At 39.2% G+C, this 20,861-nt stretch overlaps 1 protein-coding gene across 1 annotated transcript; it reads right to left on the bottom strand.

Annotated features, from left to right (window-relative positions):
• Positions 1–2,611: 2,611 nt before the first annotated feature.
• LOC125491508 (probable linoleate 9S-lipoxygenase 5) lies at positions 2,612–15,413 on the bottom strand. The gene is made up of 9 exons (XM_010676438.4): positions 14,761–15,413; positions 5,821–6,110; positions 5,486–5,738; positions 4,991–5,323; positions 4,812–4,897; positions 4,614–4,721; positions 4,151–4,458; positions 3,808–4,071; positions 2,612–3,617 (listed from the first exon to the last, which is right to left on the bottom strand). The coding sequence occupies exons 1-9, from the start codon at positions 14,906–14,908 to the stop codon at positions 2,867–2,869; spliced, it is 2,541 nt and encodes an 846-aa protein (XP_010674740.1). The 5' UTR covers positions 14,909–15,413; the 3' UTR covers positions 2,612–2,866.
• Positions 15,414–20,861: the final 5,448 nt, after the last annotated feature.

The raw sequence follows: 20,861 nt of genomic DNA, 5'->3' as shown, positions 1-20,861 counted from the left end.
CCTGCCTTTTGACTTACTCCGGTCCCCCTTTGACTCCGATTTCCCTGAAAGTTCCTCCCTTTTCCCCTCCCTCTACCTTCTGCACTGTATGCTCCAGATGATTCTCCACTCTCCTTCCTTCGAATGCTCTCACTCAAAATCAGATCACGGACAACATCATAAACCAATTTCTCTTTACCAGAGGAATTACTAACAGCAGTTACAACAGTTTCCCAAGCAGTAGTAAAGAGGACAACAAAATTAGGGCTTTCACTTCATCCTCAAAGGCAATATTAACCGAAGATAACTGACTTATTAATGAATTAAATTCATTAATATGTTCAGCAGCAGAACTACCATTATTCATCTCTAAACCAAACAAACGGCGCATCAGATATACCTTATTCATCGCAAGGGCTTTTCATACATATCTGACAGTGCTTTGATCAATCCAGCCGTTGTTTTGATATCCTTGACATTGAACGCCACAGTCCGAGCCAATGTCAAACGCACCACCGCTAGTGCCTGTCTGTCCAGTACTTTCCACTTAGCCTCCTCCATCTCAGCAGGCTTATCAGTCAAAGGTTGATAAAGATTTTTCTGATATAAGATGTCCTCTATCTGCATCTTCCAATATCCAAAATCTGTCCCATCAAACTTCTCAATTCTAATCTTTGAATCCTCCATTGTTAATTATTCTAGATCTAGACAATAATCAAACCTAGCTCTTGATACCACTTGTAAGTTCTATTGACTATCAATCTAAGAATAATAGCAAACAATAATAGAATATCAAATAAGAAAGCAGGAAAGAACACACCAGAAATTTTACGTGGAAACCCAAGAACTGGGAGAAAAACCACGAATCTGCACTAGGAATCGATGAATGTTTGATAGAGATTACAAAAGCACCCAAGAGATCTCTCTAAAGCTTTCTCTTTCTCAAACTATGTGTTTAAAGATGAAGAATAATGAATAAACATAATTAGGGTTTATATTTATACCCTCATTAATACCAAAAACCGGAAAAAACTAGGCTTTGCGGTTCGACACCCCGCGGCCGCTCGACAACCCGCGGCCGGACAGAACCCCGTCAGTTTTGTCAGTTCTTCGTAAAATCGTCATAACTTTCTCGTTTCTCACCGGAATTGGACGTATGACCTATCATTGGAAAGCTCTCGGAACAAGCTATCACCTCCACTTTGAATCACCTCAAAATCATTTATAGATTGAAAGATATGTCCATTCAAAGTTGGCCTTATGTCCCAAATGACGTTTTTCTTCTACGCAACCTCATCTCCACACCCATACACCTCCATGAGCTTCATATACTACCATATACCCAACACTTTTGTTTAGGATATTGTATTTTTGGGTTGATTTAAACTGAATAAAAAAGAGTTAAATTAAAATAAAACTGTGAGATGAAAGTAGTTACACTGAACTGAATTGTGCCCAAAAGAATAAGGCCTAAGTAGGGGGTAAAGTAAAAGAATTTTTGTAAGGAATCAATAATTACTACATCAACAACTCACACCAAGAAGTGTCCTTTGTTCTAAAATTGTGCAATACATACGAATCAACTATTTGACATCGATATAACTACGGGAAAAAGTTATCTACCCACTCGGTAATCTACCCCAGAAAGATAAACATTAATCATAAGTGGAATCCAGCTCAGCAAAATTATTTATTTTTTAATTGTCTATTTCTAATAGATAGTTTACCCAGTAGATAGATGTAGCAATCTCCACTCACCACTACCCATACCTGCCAACAACCATATTAGAGTCATTCCCATGCGTACTTCAGGGTGAACTGTGAAGCTATATTAGGATGGAGAGGGGACTTGCCTCCCCAATGATTTCTTAGAGTTTGATATACTCTTAACTCTATATATAATACTAACATATACAAATTATCTGCTACGAATAACTTATATAAACTTTACTTTCAATTGTGCTAAATAATATAAGAATACCGCCAACAAAATGTTCTAATAATAAGTTTATATCCATAAATCAAACTAGTCAATTGGACTTATTGCATTTCTGGTTAGAGTCCAAACTCTCAAGTTATCTACTCTCAAAGTTTTTAAAAAATTTGACATAAAAAAGTTCTAAATCAAATCTGGGAAAATTGACACCAGAAATTTTCAAGTTTGAATGTCTTCCCACATTAATCTGAATATTGATTCATTTCTAAATAATATTAAGTTTACAGGTACTCTTTCAAAAGTAGCCTTAGGTGCAAGTTGAGCGGTGAACCTGACTGAAAATTCTACATGTCATTTTATGTCTTTTTCTAAACCAAAAGAAAAAAAAAAATTTAATAGACCGGGTTCACAATAATTTGTTGTGCATCAGAAACCATATAATATAGTCAATTTTCATTTGATATAGTCAATTTTGGTATGATATAATCAGTTTTTGTATGATATAATCACCTTTTATATAATCAATTTTTGTATGATATAATCAATTTTCTGATATAGTTAATTTCTATATGACATAGTCGAGTTTTTTTTTTTCTAATATAGTCAGTTTTTGTATGATAAAGTCAATTTGAGTGTACACTAAGTTATTATATACCTGGTTTATCCAAGACGTTTTGCTCAACAAAATACCCCGATTTGAATCCATTTCAATAGAGAAAGCTATCAATGGTCGCACTTTGAATTCGAATAAATTACACCCATGCTTTTTCGTTTAGAATACGATGTTCGAAATTGTTTGGTCCCAATAGAAGACCAATATCATTTCTTATTTCCTAGTGTTCCATGTGTTTACATGCTGATAATGCAATGATCCTGTTCTTAATTATACCTATTATAATCTCAGAACTTCAAGCTTATTGATTCAAAGGCTAGAAAGCTAATCAAAGAACTTCATAGGGAGACACTATTAGGAATTCCCCTGCCTGTAATTCCTTCTCCACTTGAAGGCAACAATAATGTAAAGGGAAGTTTAGCTGGACCAACTCTATTCTTCAGAGTTGGATCATTATTTCTTTCTAGGATCTTTTTCTCAATCCCCTGTAGCTTCTTACTAAATTCTTCGAACGATTTCAATGGCGGAATATCAGAAGTCCAACCAGACTCCCTTTCTCCAAGATAAACCTCTTCTGCAGAATGCCTGGATATAAGCTCTATAACTGAAACACACACCATAGTTCGAAGTTGGCTAGTTACTGTGTCCAAGAAAACACCATCTGGATTTGTCTTCAGTTTATCATAAGCTGGAGTGTTTGGCTCTGGCATGAACTGTCGACTGATAGTAGGCCGATTAGGCATGTATCCTGAGTAAGGGTATTGTCCGAAATTAACAACTGCATGAAGTGCAGAAGCCACCCATATAATGGTTGTGCATGTTTCTGTTAAGTCATCAAAGGTCTTCATTTGTGACCACCACTTCTCATGCTTCTTGTCTCCATGCCCTACTTCGCGGAGTTCCTTCCACCAGGATTGGAGTTCAGGATCGTTAGCAATCATGTCATTGGATTTGTAGTAAAATGAGCAATATTCTTTGACCCAAGTTTCGATTGCAGACCATATTTCTAGCCCATCAACCGCATATGGGTAGTCCTCGATTATAAGCTTGCATCCATGAGGGCTTTCTGAGTCCTTGATCGCCATTCCTCTGTAAAAAGGCCATGTCCATGTGATACTATATATGTTAGTAATGGTGTAGGAGATTTACATTGTCAGCATTTATTCAGATTGTTTTAACGAGATATGATAGTAAGAGTGGAACTGCTAGCAAGTAGCAACTTAGCATAGGTAGTGGCGAAATATTGGTATGACATAATATCATTGATCTAGTATCATACCTGTTGATAAGGTCTCTCGGAAGAGCTTGTTCAGGGAATACCCAATCCTTGTACAATGCAGATGTCCACTGCCCGACATACTTTCGAGGATAGACAGCAGCCTCAAACAACCCATCAGCATTAAGAGCAATCTGACGCGCTATTGTATTAACAGTCATTGTGTCACGAAAATGAGGGTGCAAGAGTTTGTATACTGGGTGAAGCGCACTCAACTGTCTATTCACTGCAATTATGAATGGTTCAATCACTGCATGAGTGTGTAGCCTGTCAAAACACAATAAACTAATGAGTCCTCAATCAGTATGAGCAGAAGGCTAAAGATTTCATACAGAAGCTCCAGTACCAGTGGCTTATAAGTTGATGATATGCAGAATCATTAATAGTTACATAGGCTTTAGCCAATTGCCAAAGAGCGGCTTCAACCCCATCCTTGGCTGGTGCATATACTTTGCTAATAGCACCGAATTTGTCCCCTTGCGAATGCGGAAGGCTTAGTTCAATCACTAATGGCTTTAAAGTGCCGTCTTCTTTTAAGAAGAGAAGTGTCCTAGTTGCGTAGACCTTTGAAGGAGTATCTGCATTGATTTGCCTCAAGTATGGCATTACGGTGTCATGGTGGTCCAATATGAATACCCTATTACTCTGGATTGCCTGATTCAAGAACACATTCTAAAAATTCATATAATATTACATTTCAACTTATTGGAACTTATTGGAACTTATTTAAACTTATGAACTTATTAGAACTGACTTTTTTTGTAAATAAGTCAAAGTAAGTTGCACATAATAGAGCCTAAGCATGTTACCTCTTCCACACTTAACCCATCTAGGCTATTTTCTACGGACTCCTTCGTAATTGAGCTATTCTGGTTTCCATACGCTTCACGGTCTAGTGTACTAACTGGTGGAAACTCCTGCATTAGAGCACAAAGCTCTTGTTAAACAATGTGCATATACCTTTGTTGATTTATGTTGTATGGCGGGAAATATATGTAGCCTATTACCTCTAAACGGCGAATGAGAATAGGATGTATACCGGCTAGCATTTGCCTTGTAAATTCTTCATCAGTCCTCCAAGCTAACTCATCCTCTGTACACAAAAGCAACAAATTTGATCCAAGAGTTACAACAGTGAAAGGGTTGTGTCATGTGTGTTTCTTCATCTAATTAAGTAAATGTTTACCTTTGATTATATCAGGTAACGGGTATTTAAAAACTGGTGCACCATCACTCCGAAACAGTGCTTTTAAGAATTTCGTTGGTACATTATCTCTAATCTTCTTAAGTTGTGGAAGCTTAATTCCTCCCTTGAACATTTCTGTCACTTCTTGGAAACTGTCAAACTCTTTGGGTGTTCTGTCAAATATTGCATCCAATATACCAGCTACACCTTGAGATATAGACTTGATTGTATCACCCATGAAATCCGAGAACTTTACATGTCCAAATTTTTCGTCTCTTGGAATGTAGACATCTCTTCCCTTCATAAGTGGCAACCTACTCTCAGTATGAGGATCTACAAACATGTTATAATAGATGTAATAAAGATAAAAAGAACCACCAAGCAGATCACAATTCACAAGTACTCTAGTTGTTGTAGACTTTGTAGTAAGGAAAAAGTACTGTAGCAAAATGTAAAATTAGTAGTACTAGTCTATCAAAGAGGGCTAATGCTAACCTTTCTTTGTTGGTGGACGACTTGTTCGTTGTCTACGAGGATAAGGATATTCAGTGGAACCTCCATATATAGGTCGGACATATTTCAGACCTTTATCTGGTTCTCCTAGATCATTGTAGTACGCATAATCATAAACGCGATCCCATTCATCTGGCATGCCATTTTGATTATCTTTTCCTTTTCCTCTCAAGATTTCTAGCTCTTCTTCGCGATACTTGCGAAGTGGTGTAGGTGTTTGATGAGGGAGATATGTCTACACATGATCAACAACAAATGAGATCATAGATAAGCAACTTAACAACATGCACTTGTGCAAGATTATAGTAGGACACAACCTTGTTGGCGAAAAATAAGCGATCTTTCTGGTAGCAATGAGCTGGATAAACCCAAGAGTTGCAAATAAAGTGGAGTTTTCCATGATTTGGGATGTCCTCCAATGTGATAGTTCTAAGGTAAAATTCTCTGTGATGTTCATTTCTTACTATCAATGCCCCAGGAAGAGCAACATCATTGTTCCAATCAAAACTCACTTTGAATGCAGACTCTCCATAAGCCAAACTAGTGGATTTGTTGACAACTTCTTCCAAGTATGATTTTTTTCCAAGTTTTCCTTTCAAGTCATTGGCTGAAAAACAGAACAATTTCTCTGTTAATGTAGTTGGAAGAAATGAAATCTTACTCATAAGGGCACATAATTATTTGGTCTGTGATTAGCTTGAAATCCTTCAGGTCTTAAATTTTCTTTAAAAAATAAGCAAAAATTAGTCTTGAATGGTACACTTGGGTGTATGATAAATGAACTCTGGCAAAACTAGTCCACATCGTAACATCAAAATTTGCCAAAACCCAAACACGAATCTCATGCAAAAGTACTCAATGACTTGATTATTATCTGAAAGAATGTAATTCCGTGCCTTCTCATTCTATCTTTGGTCAATATATACAATCTTCCTATGACTGTTACATTGCTATAATTTAGGCTATAAGTTAGGTAACAATATATACAAAAGTCAATACAAAATATTCCTCAATATTTCATAATCTATCACACCCCCGCAGTCGAAACGGAGGGTCACGAACATTGAGACTGGTGCGAAAATCCTCAAACAATATAAGGGGCAACCCCTTAGTGAATATATCCGCAATCTGATAACGTGAAGGCACATGACGAACACGAACCTCCCCCCGAGCAACTTTTTCTCGAACAAAGTGAATATCCATTTCAATGTGTTTAGTGCGCTGGTGTTGCACGGGATTCCCAGAAAGGTAAATGGCACTCACATTGTCACAATAAACCATGGTAGCTTTACTAATGGGACAATGTAGTTCAAGCAAGAGATTGCGTAACCAGCAGGACTCAGAAACGACATTAGCAACCCCCCTGTATTCTGCCTCGGCACTGGAACGAGAGAGAGTAGGTTGTCGTTTGGACGACCAGGAAATCAAGTTGTCCCCCAAGAAAACACAGTAACCGGAGGTGGACCGGCGAGTATCAGGACAACCGCCCCAATCAGCATCAGTGTATGAAACCAAGTATGTGATCGGGGAAGGAGAAAGATGTAAACCAAGATGAAGAGTACCTTGAAGGTAGCGGATAATACGTTTCAAAGCACTCATATGTTCATCGCGAGGGCATGCATGTGTAAGCAAATCTGCTGAACTGCATAAGAGATATCTGGCCGAGTAAATGTGAATATTGCAGGGCACCGGCAAGACTGCGATATTGGGTCGGATCTGCATATGGAACACCTGTGGTGGCACTAACCTTCGGTTTGGTGTCAACCGGAGTGGAACTTGGTTTACATGAAATCATTCCAGCACGATCAATAATCTCCTCTGCATACTTACGTTGTGACAAAAACAAACCACCCTGATGGCGAGTCACACTGATGCCAAGAAAATAATTCAGAGACCCCAAATCCTTCATAGCAAACTCAGAGCTAAGATGTGTCATAATAGACTGGCGGAGAGCATCAGAAGAAGCAGTCAAGATAATATCATCAACATATAACAATAAATAAGCCATATCAGACCCCCGCCGATAGATAAACAAAGAATGATCAGATTTGCTGTTAGAAAAACCAATAGCAGAAACAAAATCAGCAAACCGTTTGTACCATGCCCGAGGGGCTTGCTTAAGCCCGTACAAGGACTTGCGTAACAAACACACATAATCCGGATGCTGTGAGTCACGAAACCCCATAGGCTGATACATATAGACAGTCTCCTTAAGCTCACCATGCAAAAAGGCGTTCTTAACATCAAGCTGGTGTATGGACCACTGCTTAGACAAAGCAAGACAAAGAACAGTACGGATGGTAGCCGGTTTAACAACTGGACTGAAAGTCTCACCACAATCAATGCCAACACGCTGAGTTTTACCATCACCTACAAGACGAGCTTTATGTCGCTCAAAAGAACCGTCAGATTTTTCTTTATGAGTAAAAATCCACATAGAACGAATAACATTAACACCAGGGGGGCGGGGCACTAAATCCCAAGTCCTATTTTTAATAAGAGCATCAAATTCATCGGTCATAGCCAATTTCCAATTCGGGTCACGTAAAGCAGCTATAGGGGTACGAGGAAGGGGTGAACGAGTCATTATGGTGGTGTGGGCTTGGTCGTGGGTATATTTTGGGTTGGGCCGAAATATACCGCGCTGGCTGCGGGTGACGGGTCGGTGAATGGGAATTGGAAGGGGCTGGGCCGAGGACAATGTGGGCTGGACTGGTGCGGGTGTTGGGCCATCAGGTCGTTGGGCCGTGGTAGGTGAGTGAGGAGGTGAGGGTAAAGAAGCTGGAGGAGCAGGTGAGGAGGGATTTGGAATGTGGGCCGCAAGTGAGTGAACTGGAGAGGTTTGGGCCTGGACTGGAGAGAGAGGAGCAGGCTGGGCAGGAGGCGAGGAGTATTGAAGTTGGTGAAGGTAGGATGGAGATGCATCATCCTGCAAAAAATCATACTCACTGGCAGTAGGGTGATGAAGCTTAGCAAAAGGAAAAATGTGTTCATCAAAATGCACATGCCTACAGAATTTTATTTTGTGATAAATCAAAACACTTATATCCACGATGATTGGCAGGATACCCCAAAAAAACACAAGGAGTAGAGCGGGCTTGTAATTTATTTATAGTAGTGGATGGAAAAAGAGGATAACACAAGCACCCGAAAACGCGAATGTGAGAATAAGAAGGATCACGTTTATACAGAATTTTGAGAGGAGACTCATTGGCTAATAATTTGCTTGGAAGTATATTAAGAAGGTACGTTGCCATTTGAAGAGCATGATGCCAAAAAGAGGGTGGCATAGATGCATGAATAAGAAGTGTGCGCATGATATTATTGATGGATCGTATTTTGCGTTCGGCTTTACCATTTTGGGAAGATGTATGAGGACAAGACAGTCGAAATGAAATGCCATTAGACTCACAAAACTTCCAAAAAGAAGTATTATCAAATTCTTTCCCATTATCACATTGGATGCTTTTTATATGACGTTCAAACTGAGTAAGAATATGAGCATGGAGTGTAGAAAAAATAGAAAACACTTGTGATTTATTAGCAAGGGGAAAAGTCCACAAGTATTTCGAAAAATCATCCAAAAACAGCACATAATAACGATGGCCTGACGAACTCAAGATAGGAGAGGTCCAAAGATCACTATGCATAATATCAAAAGGCATAAAAGTAGTAGAAGAAGAAGAAACAAATGGCAACTTAATATGCTTCCCAAGTACACAAGATTGACAAGTAGAAAACTTAGAAGAGTCATTACAAGCAATCATTTATTTTGCCGAAGAGTATCTAAAACAGAGGCTCCTGGGTGACCCAGACGGTCATGCCAAAGAGTAGAGGCAAGAAAAGCAGTAGGATGAAAATCAGGAGAACTGGTAGTAGTGATGGGGTAGAGCGAACTGGTACTATCACATCTCATGAGTCGTCTCCCCGTCTGTAAATCATGCACAGAAAACCCAAAAGGATCAAAGACTACAGATACATTATTATCAGTAGTAAATTTGCGAACGGACACTAAATTTTTAATAAGGTGAGGAGCATGTAAGACATTGGTGAGAGACAATGGTGGGTGTGGGGAAGGTAATATAGCATGCCCATAACCATGAATTGGAATTGATTGACCACTACCGACAGTAATACCATTATGTTTGCTCATATTAATATAAGACGAGATTACCTTGTGCGGACGTCATATGAGACGTCGCCCCGGTGTCCATAAACCAGTTGGGATCCGGTGGAGAGAGAGACATGGTATGCATGGCGGACTCAATGTCAGTAGGAGCCCACTGCGTTGCTGCTGGAGTAGGAGTCCACTGTGTTGCTGCTGTATAGGCCTGCTGCTTCGTGGGTATTGGGCCCAAAATGCTGGGCTTCTGCACGCCAGCTTGTCTACCCCAAGATTGAGTGGGATAAGGACAAGGGGGAAATGCCCATGGGTATTTCATCCACATCCAAGGCGGGGGAGGATAGGGTAGCTGCTGCCTGCCACCACCAGGAGCGTGACCACCCCCGCGGTTGCCGCCGCGGCCAGCACTGCCCGGAGAACCACCACCGGTGGTTGGACCACCACCACCACCATTTTTTGCATTGTTCCGGTTTTTATGATTATTGCGACCCCTATTATGAGCTCGGCCACGGCCTTGAGATTGAGAGCGATTATCATACGTCCCTTCAGTCACATGATCAGCCACCACCATGGCATCATCACCACCAACCGCCGCTTCCCTCATGCTAGCTTCCTCCAACGCTAACATGGAACGAACCTCATAAAATGGGGGCAGAACTTTCTTATGACGAATAACCGAGGCAACCCCCTTGTAAGCAGAGGTGAGACCACCCACCATACGAAGGACCAATCGGTTGTTCGGAACCGGAGCACCCACGTTCTTCAGTTGGTCGGCAAGAGTCTTGAGGTGTTGACAATATGCCGAAACCGAGGAGAAATCCTTCAAGTATGTGTTATTGAATTCATGTTCCAAAGCAACGGCACGTGAGTTTTCATTGTCTTGAAACAAATCGCGAAGCCGGGTCCATAACGTCATGGCTGAGACGTCGGCTTCAATAATGGTGTTCAATAGGTCTGTCGAAATGGTGGAGTAAATCCACTGAACAACAGCAGCATCTAAGGTATCCCAGAGAGCTTGTTCATCATCAGTAAGAGTGGCCGGTTCTTTGTCTTTCCCACCCGTGGTTTTTGGAGGAATGATATGATGAAGAACCTTGTGCGATCGACAGTGGACCTTAAATAATTCTGCCCAATTAGCATATTGGACATTTTCCATCTCAAGAGTGATGGGAACATGGGTCTTGATGTTCGAAACAGCAAGAGCAGGGTGAAAAGAAGAAGAAGATGAAGAGGATGAAGACTTGTCGCCCATGTTGACGGAAGAACGGAGAAGACAAGAAGAGAAGGTATGTTGAGGGCTGCGGAAGCGTGAAACAGTCGAACCCTAGCTGATACCATGAAAGAATGTAATTCCGTGCCTTCTCATTCTATCTTTGGTCAATATATACAATCTTCCTATGACTGTTACATTGCTATAATTTAGGCTATAAGTTAGGTAACAATATATACAAAAGTCAATACAAAATATTCCTCAATATTTCATAATCTATCATTATCGTACCCGTATCCCAAATTGATATTGACCTGACTAAACCCAAATATTTAGAAAGTTAATATTGATTATTGGAAAAATTATCAAGATAAGTCAACCTTTGAACGATCTGCTCAAAAAATCAAAATAAGTTAGACTTTGGATTAACTGTTAATAAGCAAAACTTATGAAGGTATTATCTCTAATGAGTTCAACACGTAAACAACTATTGTAGGTAACCTGTCAACTTGTCTTTTGCGAAGTGCGAACACCCGTTCCCCCGCCCCATCTGACTTCCACCAACCGTTCCCCCACCCCCTGCGAACACCACTAACCTGTCAATTTGAATTATGGTCTCATTTAATTGTTATGTGTCAAAATTTCCTTTCTTGATTTAATTTCGACTATCATATTCATATAAATTCTGATGAATTTGTCTGTGTATTTAATATCTAAATAATTTATGGATTTTATGTATAAGGTGCTTAAAATAGTAATAAAACATTAAATTAAGCATTTATTACCTAAATTGATGTGAAAATATGTCTTGAATTCTTAAATTGTTTCTATTTAAAGAAATGTATTTAATGCTTATATATAGCCATTTTTATTAAGTTGAAGTTGCAGACTAGAGGAAAAAGATATGAGAAAAAACGCAGACGAGAGCATCTAAGTTCGGAAATTAATGGCTGGGGGAAGATTTAAACGTTATGTGTTGTTAAAATATGTGAAGTGGCCTGAATAACCTACATTACCATGTTAAGTAGGGATGGGCATGGGTCCAAGACCCGACCCGGACCCTGTTGGACCCGACCCTAATTTAAGGGTCTGGGTCCAACTTTTTCAGACCCTAAGGGTCCGGGTTTGGGTCCAAGTAAATTTTTTAGGGTCCGGGTCTTGAAGTTTTGGACCCAGACCCGACCCTTAGACCCTAAACTTATCTAATATATACATTTTAACTTTTTTTGAAAAAACAAACTGATTTTCTAAAAGACTAAAACCTAAACTAAAACATCAAAACACCCATTCTAAACTCTTATGTAAGTTGTGTTTATTTCGTTTTTTTCAGTTTGTATGTTTGTGTTTTTGTTTCGTTTTTTTCAGTTTATATGTTTGTGAATTGTGTTTGTTTCATTTTTTTTTTCAGTTTATAAGTTTGTGTTTGTTTCGTTTTTTTCAATTTATATGTTTGTGTTTGTTTCATGCGAATTTCAGATGATTATTGATATTAATAATGCTGAAAATTTAGCAAAATAAAAAATTTAGGCTTGGACCCTCCAGACCCTAAGAGTCCGGGTCAGGGTCCAATTTTTTCAAACCCTTAGAGTCCGGGTCCGGATCTGGGTCTGCAAAAATATTTAGGGTCCGGGTCTAGGGTCCAGCTAGACCCGACCCAGACTCTACCCTCGCCCATCCCTAATGTTAAGTGATATGTTAGGCCCGTCAAAAATGGGTCATGCAATAGTTGAGATTGCCACTGGATTTCTCATAGTTGAGATCTTTTAGAGACAATCGTCTATATATAATTGAGCCTCATAGCATAAATTTTTCTAAAAAAAATCCTATTACCAACTATCAACAGTTGAACAAGAAGTTAAATAAAATAAATATTGTATCAGTTAAACTGTATCTATTAATATGAAATAGAGGGATTACTTTAATCTTTTAAAAGCTTTTCGTAAAAGTTTATGTTACAAAAAATAATAAAGGCTCATCCTAGCTAATTCCTATTAGAGGTATACAGAACTAATACTAGTATAATGCTATGGTATATCACATAAGTATGCTTAGACTTTTATTAAACTGTCTCGCACAAGACCCTCACCCAAAGGTTCATTACAAGCCAGACACCCCTAATCTCCTTCTTCTCTCAGTACTCATACTTTAATCCTTATGAATTACTACGGCTATGTTTAGTTTACCTGAAATTTTCTGATCTGAACTTATCTGATCTGATCTGAACTTATTTTTTCTGATCTGATCTGAACTTATTTTTTCTGATCTGATCTGAACTTATTTTTTCTGAACTGATCTGATTACAAGCAAGATCTTATCTTTTAGATTTCTCTCAATCTATAAGAAAAAATATAGTCATGTGGGGTCTTGTTTGATTCATCTCAATGAGTACTTTATTAATATTCAATTATTATAATTTTTACTAATATGTAATGAAAGATATTTAATAATAATAATGAGTTTTTAAAACTAACTGATCTGATCTGATCTGAATTTATTTTATCTTATCTGATCTGATCTGATTAGATCTGAAATAAGCAAAAATAAGGTGAACTAAACATAGCCTATGATCTTAAGCATTAATTTGTGTTATCTAAGATTCCAAAATAAGATGTACGTCAACTACATAACAAAAGAAAAGTTCGAAAATTCGTTTTGGTACTATTTTGAAACAAGCGGATCGAGGGATTCCATACACATCGTAAGCTAAACCCATTCTTTTATCCCCTCTTTTTGTGGGACTTGTTCCCCTAAATCATCATTAGCCCCATAGATATGTCTCTATAGTATCAGTAGGATATTCATTAAATTTGCATTATATTGCACAAAGAGGAGTATACACTAAAATTAACAATAAAAATCACATCTTAGTAAGATACCTTTTTTTCTTTAATATATGTTTAATCATCAAATTAGAACTACTTGATCAAATTGAGAAAGGATAAATAAGAACTGAGGGAATTATAGGACGAAAGTTTATAGAACAATATATAAATAAAAGAAAAAGGATATTTAGAAATTTTGATGATAAATGGTTTATCATTTAAATTTTCCTCCTAATCGATTTTTAAGAGGATCAAAAATTAAATTTATAAGACGTACGTGCATACATTTGCTTATTATCTTTCTTAATACTATTATGAATAAGGTTTTATTTTGTGTTGGTCAATGCCTAGACAACAATATATATGAATGGAGGAGGTAAAATCCAACTTGTGGGTTCAAATTTTGAGTTGAATGCTAGTAACAGTTTCAATCAAATGAGTGATATGTGGTTGATTCACCAATCAATAATTGATTTATTTTCAATTACTTATAATCATCTGAAAATGCAACAATCAAGACATACATTATGTTATAAAGTTTCGATTAAGAAAAACACGCAAACAACATGTATATATGATTATTAAACTTTATGTTATTAAAAGTCAAATTTTAGTATAAGACAACTTTTTTATTCTAAGACTGAATTATTTGGATATAACCTTAATATGCATCATAAGAAAAAGAGCCTTTATATGCCATATAAGGAAAAAAATATTAAAGTTTCTTTTCGTATTCGTCTCGCTTCAATTTTGAGACCAGAATCAGCAGAGGGGTAGTTCAGGATGTGCAAGGAGCCCAACAGTACAGGGCCCCTAAAATTATAAAGGCCCCAAAATATATTATTTTGAAAATTTTCATATTTAAAGAAATCACCCTTGTTTTCCACCCTTAATAAATTTGTCAATGATTTATCTTTAGATTTTCAACGTTCCATCTTTAAAACTCTAACCTTCATCTTTATTTTCTATAAATTTAGGGCCTAATTGTCATGTTAGAACCGGGGCCCCAAAATCTTCAAGACGGCCTTGCCAGAATGCGAATCAAGCAGTCGGAAAAACAAAACAATAATGAAGATAGATATATGAATTCGAAAAAACATACCAGGATCAGCATGAACAACACTAACAAGCTGAAAGGAGACCTTTCCTCTAACAAGCACATCATCACGAGGAAGAATAGAAGATATCAAGCGATCTTTGAAACCTGAGATAGTCTTCTTCTTCAAGATTACTGTTCCTTCAATAATCATCTTACTATATGTTGATTCTTGCTTGTCCTCAGAGGTGTTACACTACTTTTGTGTATACTGTATGGGTGTTGTTGACAGCAAGTTGACAACATTATATATAACCCTTCTTGGTTTCCCTTAGAGTTTAAGGAGAGGATCTTTGACTCACAAGTAAAAAAAAAAAAAGACAGTTCTCTAGGAAAGGGTGAAAGTGAAGTTGGTTTATTGTGAAAAAAGAATAATTTGGACTAACAAGTACTATCTCCGTTTTCTAAAGATCTTCTTTGATATTGTTCTTACAGATATCAAGGAGGATCCATTTGTATGGGTATGTGGTCGGTAAAGTAGGAGAGAAATGAGTTAAGATAAATAAACAAATAAAAAGGAGTTAAAGTAGGAGAGAGAAAGGAAGTAAAATTGAATTAATAATGTAATAGTGGACCATATGATAGGGACATGAGAGGGTAAAAAGGGAAAAAAATTTCAAACAAGGAATAAAGTAAAAGAGGAAATATCTTTTGAAAACGCACTTGAACGGAAAGAACGAAAATCTTTAGGAAACGGAGGGAGTAACTACCACTATGCTTTTGGTAAATTCTCAACAATACTCCTCCGGTGCATTTTCATAGAATAGTAGAAAATTAAGAAAGCAAATTGTTAAAGTTGTGCATTTTCTTGTATAAAGTTCTTTGTTGCTATTAAATTAAAACAGTTGGAGAATCAGTTATATACATATATCCCTAAGTATTAATAAGAAGGTAAAGTAAAAATATTAAACAATTATTATCCATATTAATAACAATTCATGCTTATTGTAAACCCTTTGGTAGTATATGTCAAAATCATTAAGTAATATCTATACCAAATAGTTGGATTTTAAAATCTATTAAGATGCTACTAGAAATTGCTAATTGTTGACTCGTTAACTAAACCAATTATTTTCCTAAAAAAAACACTTAATATTGGTGTTAATTAAGTACTTAAGTACTTAAGTACTCCGAAGAGTACGGTCTTTGGCTTGCTTCTCTTCTATTGGGTAGCGAAGCGCATTTGTTTGGAGCAGAGGCGACGAGGGGTGCTAACCCGACGACGACCCAACCCAAAGAGATTTTTTTAAAGTTGCGCCTCCTTCCTTTCCTTTCGCATTTCTTCTCGACCAAAACTAATGAAATGCTCTAATTTAAGCGCGACTCGAAAAAAGTAAGCAACTATAGTCCTGGGGTGTTGCGGTCTTACCCTTTCTGTTATGCGGAAGCATTTAATTAAACCAAACAAGAATCCACAACAACCAAACACACACACAAAGAAAACAAGAAAGCGAATAAAGGACACACAAATTTAACGAGGTTCACTATCAACGTGATAGCTACGTCCTCAAGGCAGGGAAAAAGATCGCTTCACTATGAACGAGACGATTACAAATACAATAGGCAAGATTCAATTGAAAAGGTTTCTAATTGAATCTCAAAGACTCTCTCTAATCTCCTCTATTGTGTTTTTCTCTAATCTCTCTCTAGTATTTTTGTGGTTTAAAGCCCTAAATATGACAAAACATATTTATATGAAGTCTAAGATACAAGCCCTAAGTCGTAAAATAAAACCGGACGAAAAAATCGCCCTAGCGCTCCGCGATAACGAGCCCAGCTCGCGACCCGCGAGCCTCGTCGCGACTCGCGAGAAGGTCGCGAAGGGGTCGCGATGAGCGTCGCGACTCGCGACGTTGCTTCTGCCTGCTGCTCCAAAACTGAACTGTCGCACCTCGCGACATGGGTCGCGACTCGCGACCGAGCTCCCTCCTGGTTCAGCTCCTTCGCGCAAGTCACAACTCACAAATCTCCACCTTGACTTGCATCTACTACACAACTCCACCTCGAAACCATCAACCCAGCATGTACCTCTGCAACAGTACGCGAGATACTCCTTTCCCTTCCTGCTCATGCATCTTTCACCCCCGATGCCAGGCTTGCCATCATGTGAGTCTCACCCAATCTCGCCAAGATCGCTGACCACTCATCATGAACGACCCTGTCTCACAGCCTATGAGACCCATGTTGCGCATTCACCTGAAACCCAATTTATTACCCGTCGGAAATCAAATCGCCTTCACTGAACCGCAAACACACTAGCTCCACCTTAATCAAGACGAGCCAGTACCCTGCCAGTTGCTCCAACTAGAGCCATTTGCACTTACGTCTAAGTACCCAAAACAAAACACCCTTGGCGCAGGGGAACTTCCGTCGAAGTTCTTATATGCTCGCGCCGGAGCACTCCACCCCGTTCTCACTGGAACGCAGGCAACTCCTCCTGGAGTTCCAATCTAGCTACCTCTTTGTGACTTCTCTCATAATCACCTCTCAACCCAACACTCCCTGGCAAAGACATGTCGCTCGAGATCCCATAGCTATAAGCTGGCACACAAGTATCGATAGAACCGAACCTTATCATACCAATCTGCTGCTGAGAGACCCTTGGTTGTTCTTCTTGATGACCCTCAGTTTCAACCAGTTGTGTAGAAGTTCCCACAAACTCTACCTCACTGTTGACACTCTCATCCACCCAAGTAGTACTCTCAAACCGGTTGTTGAACTCATTCCCGTTGACTCTGACCTCTCAACCTGTGAAGAAGCCCCCATAAGCTCCACCTCACACTCAAGACCATCATTTTAACCCAGAATGCAGCTTCAACTCAGAATCATCTCTAGCCAGTGCCGTACCCTGCAAATCATACAAGTTACCCACACCTGACTTCACGCCACGAAGTAACTCACAAGAACCCTTCACCACACGCAAAACTCCATCCCCTCCTTGGAATCGAAAACCCTTACGGTCTAACATCCCAAGAGATATAAGTTTCTCTTAAGTTGTGGAACATGCCTCACGCCTCTAAGATCCTTAACTCTCCCATCATGCATTCTAAACCTCACAGAGCCTACTCCAACCACCTCACACACCGTATTGTCACCCAAAGTAACACTACTCTTGCATAAGCTATAGGTCGAAAACATCTCTTGTCAGAACAACATATGTGAAGAACATCCACTATCATAGAACCCACTTATCTTCTAAGTGTTTCTCCTCATGGACAATTAGAGCTAAATCCTCCTCAGAATCGTAGTCAACCTTATTTTGTTTTGCAAAAGAAGCCGAACCATCCTTCTTAGGACATTCACTCTTCCAATGACCCGGTTCTTTACAATAATGGCAAAGATCACTACTTTTAGGGCCTTCGACCTAGGTTTTCTCCTATCCCTACTCGAATCTCCCTTATTTTTCTCAGCATTTGCTACCAAACCTGCAGAATAATCACGATCCTCTACCATATCACCAGTTGCTTTATGACGCAATTCCCTAGTATAAAGTGCCGACTTTACCTCCTCTAGGGACACAGTGTCTTTTCCAACCACAAAAGACTCTACAAAATGTTCATAGCTACTTGACAATGAAACCAACAATATCAACGCAGCATCCTCATCCTCAATCTTAACATCTAAATTACGCAAGTCCAGTAAAATAGAATTCAAACGATCAGATGATCTTTTAGGGACATACCTTCTCTCATGCGTAGGCCAAACAACCTTTGCTTCAATAGCAATTTGTTTGTGAGCGACTTTGTCATGTACAAGCTCTCCAGTTTCAACCACAAACCTGCAGCCGTGATTTCATCTGCAACCTCTGTGATGACATCGTCCGCCAAGCATAGCAAGATAGTGGAGTGTGCTCTTTCCTCCATAGATTCCAACTCAGCCTCAGTTAGACCAGTCAGATTTCCCTCTTTTGATGTCGTTGTGAAACCCTTAATCAATGGTTTCCAGATACCTTGTTGTTTCAATAAAGCTCTCATCTTTATCTGCCATAGCCCAAAACTATTCCTTCCCGTAAACTTGTCGATCTTTAAGGTTGTTGTTGCCATGTCCCAAAAGCGATTAACCCCGGTGTTAACCTGTAGCTCTTGATACCACTTGTTATGCGGAAGCGTTTAATTAAACCAACAAGAATCCACAACAACCAACACACACACAAAGAAAACAAGAAAGCGAATAAAGACACACAAATTTAACGAGGTTCACTATCAACGTGATAGCTACGTCCTCAAGGCAGGGAAAAAGATCGCTTCACTATGAACGAGACGATTACAAATACAATAGGCAAGATTCAATTGAAAGGTTTCAATTGAATCTCAAAGACTCTCTCTAATCTCTCTATTGTGTTTTCTCTAATCTCTCTCTAGTATTTTTGTGGTTTAAAGCCCTAAATATGACAAAACATATTTATATGAAGTCTAAGATACAAGCCCTAAGTCGTAAAATAAAACCGGACGAAAAAAATCGCCCTAGCGCTCCGCGATAACGAGCCCAGCTCGCGACCCGCGAGCCTCGTCGCGACTCGCGAGAAGGTCGCGAAGGGGTCGCGATGAGCGTCGCGACTCGCGACGTTGCTTCTGCCTCGCTGCTCCAAAACTGAACTGTCGCACCTCGCGACATGGGTCGCGACTCGCGACCGAGCTCCCTCCTGGTTCAGCTCCTTCGCGCAAGTCACAACTCACACTTTCAAAATTAGCTCATGAACTTCGGTGAACATTAATGACTTATCCACTAATCTAATATAATCTCAGTTTCTTTTTCCAAGAAAAAAAGAATCAATATAAAAAATACTCATGATTTGCAACTTTATTAGTAACGTCATGACTACTAATCTACTATATTCAACAACTTGAAACATATCCTATGCATCAAAAACTAGTTCTTATTTTACAAGGAGAAGCTCATACATCATAATCAATCAATGATCAATAATATACTAATATGTAGTGAGACATTATTTCACATTTTCAATGTAGTTAGATATTTAGTTCCAAGTTTCTATGCTTCATGACTTCATCTCACCAACTTTTAGTGTACTACTATACTATGCACATGACTTGGTCAATAGCATGAGTTAGAATTTCCGCTCTTTCAAGAAATTCTAGTACTTCCAATTTAAATAATAATTAATCCTTGTCAGTATTATATTTTATATTTTATATTTTATCTTTCAAGGGAATTTATATTTTATATATGATAAATGTTGTCTGTGACAAGAATTATATTATTTAGTGGATCAGATGACTTTCGTAATATTTTATTTTTAAGGTATCACCCACCCAATTTAAATAATAATCAATCCTTGTCAGTATTATTAATGCAACTTACACACTTACAACTTACAGTTGCATATATAAATCAGCTTTTTTACCAAATACCCCCGACAAATCAAGAAATTCACCATATACCCTCAATGTTTCAGAAATGCACCGTATATCCTTGAGTTTCGAAAACTGTGCACCAAATACCCTTTTCCTAACTGCCGTTAACCTACAGTTAGATTTATTTACGATTTTACCACCATTAAACCCTAATCCTAATTAAACATAACCCTAATCTAACCCTAATCCTACCCCTAAACCCTCCCCCTTACACTAACCTTAGCCCTTGACAGCCCCCACCCCCTCCCCTCCACCCTACCCAGCCCCTACCCCTTCCCTTCCCCCTCCCCCACCGCCGATGTGTGTGCCGGGCTCCCCCACCCCTACCGCAGCTGCTTTTGCCGGCCTCCCCCAACCCCACCGACGCTGCGCGTGCCGTTCATCGCCGACCACCCCTTGCGCGTCCGTTCATCGTCGACCACCCCTCACCCTTCCCTTCGAACACCAAACCCCCACCACTCCCCTTCGAACATCGGCTCCCCTGCGAGTGTGACGCTAATCAGAACTAAACCACGAACAGAGGAGAGAGAAAGCGAGTGCGACGCGCAGCTCCGGCGAGCAGAAGTGCGTGGTGCGTGGTGATTTGCGAGCAGGGGGAGGGGCTCTGCGATGAAAACATGGGGGAGTTGCGCGACGAAAACAGAGAGGGGAGAGGGTGGGGGTTGCAGCGAGGGAGGGGGAAGGGGTGGGAGTTGCGCGGCGAAAACAGATAGGGGAGGGGGTGGGAGTTGC

Source organism: Beta vulgaris, chromosome 4 (genome assembly GCF_026745355.1).
Source record: "Beta vulgaris subsp. vulgaris cultivar EL10 chromosome 4, EL10.2, whole genome shotgun sequence".
Lineage (NCBI taxonomy): Eukaryota > Viridiplantae > Streptophyta > Magnoliopsida > Caryophyllales > Amaranthaceae > Beta > Beta vulgaris.
The sequence above is the reverse complement of the archived record's forward strand: the minus strand, read 5'-3'. Positions and strand labels throughout refer to the sequence as shown.

Bases quoted from the DNA above. Each gene is read 5' to 3' on its own strand.
- LOC125491508 (XM_010676438.4), bottom strand. From the start codon at position 14,908: ATGATTATTGAAGGAACAGTAATCTTGAAGAAGAAGACTATCTCAGGT. The intron at 5,739-5,820 runs GTTGTGTCCTAC...GATCATGTGTAG, and splicing joins GCTTATTTTTCGCCAACAAG to ACATATCTCCCTCATCAAAC. The intron at 3,618-3,807 runs GTATGATACTAG...GCCTTTTTACAG, and splicing joins CCGAGAGACCTTATCAACAG to AGGAATGGCGATCAAGGACT.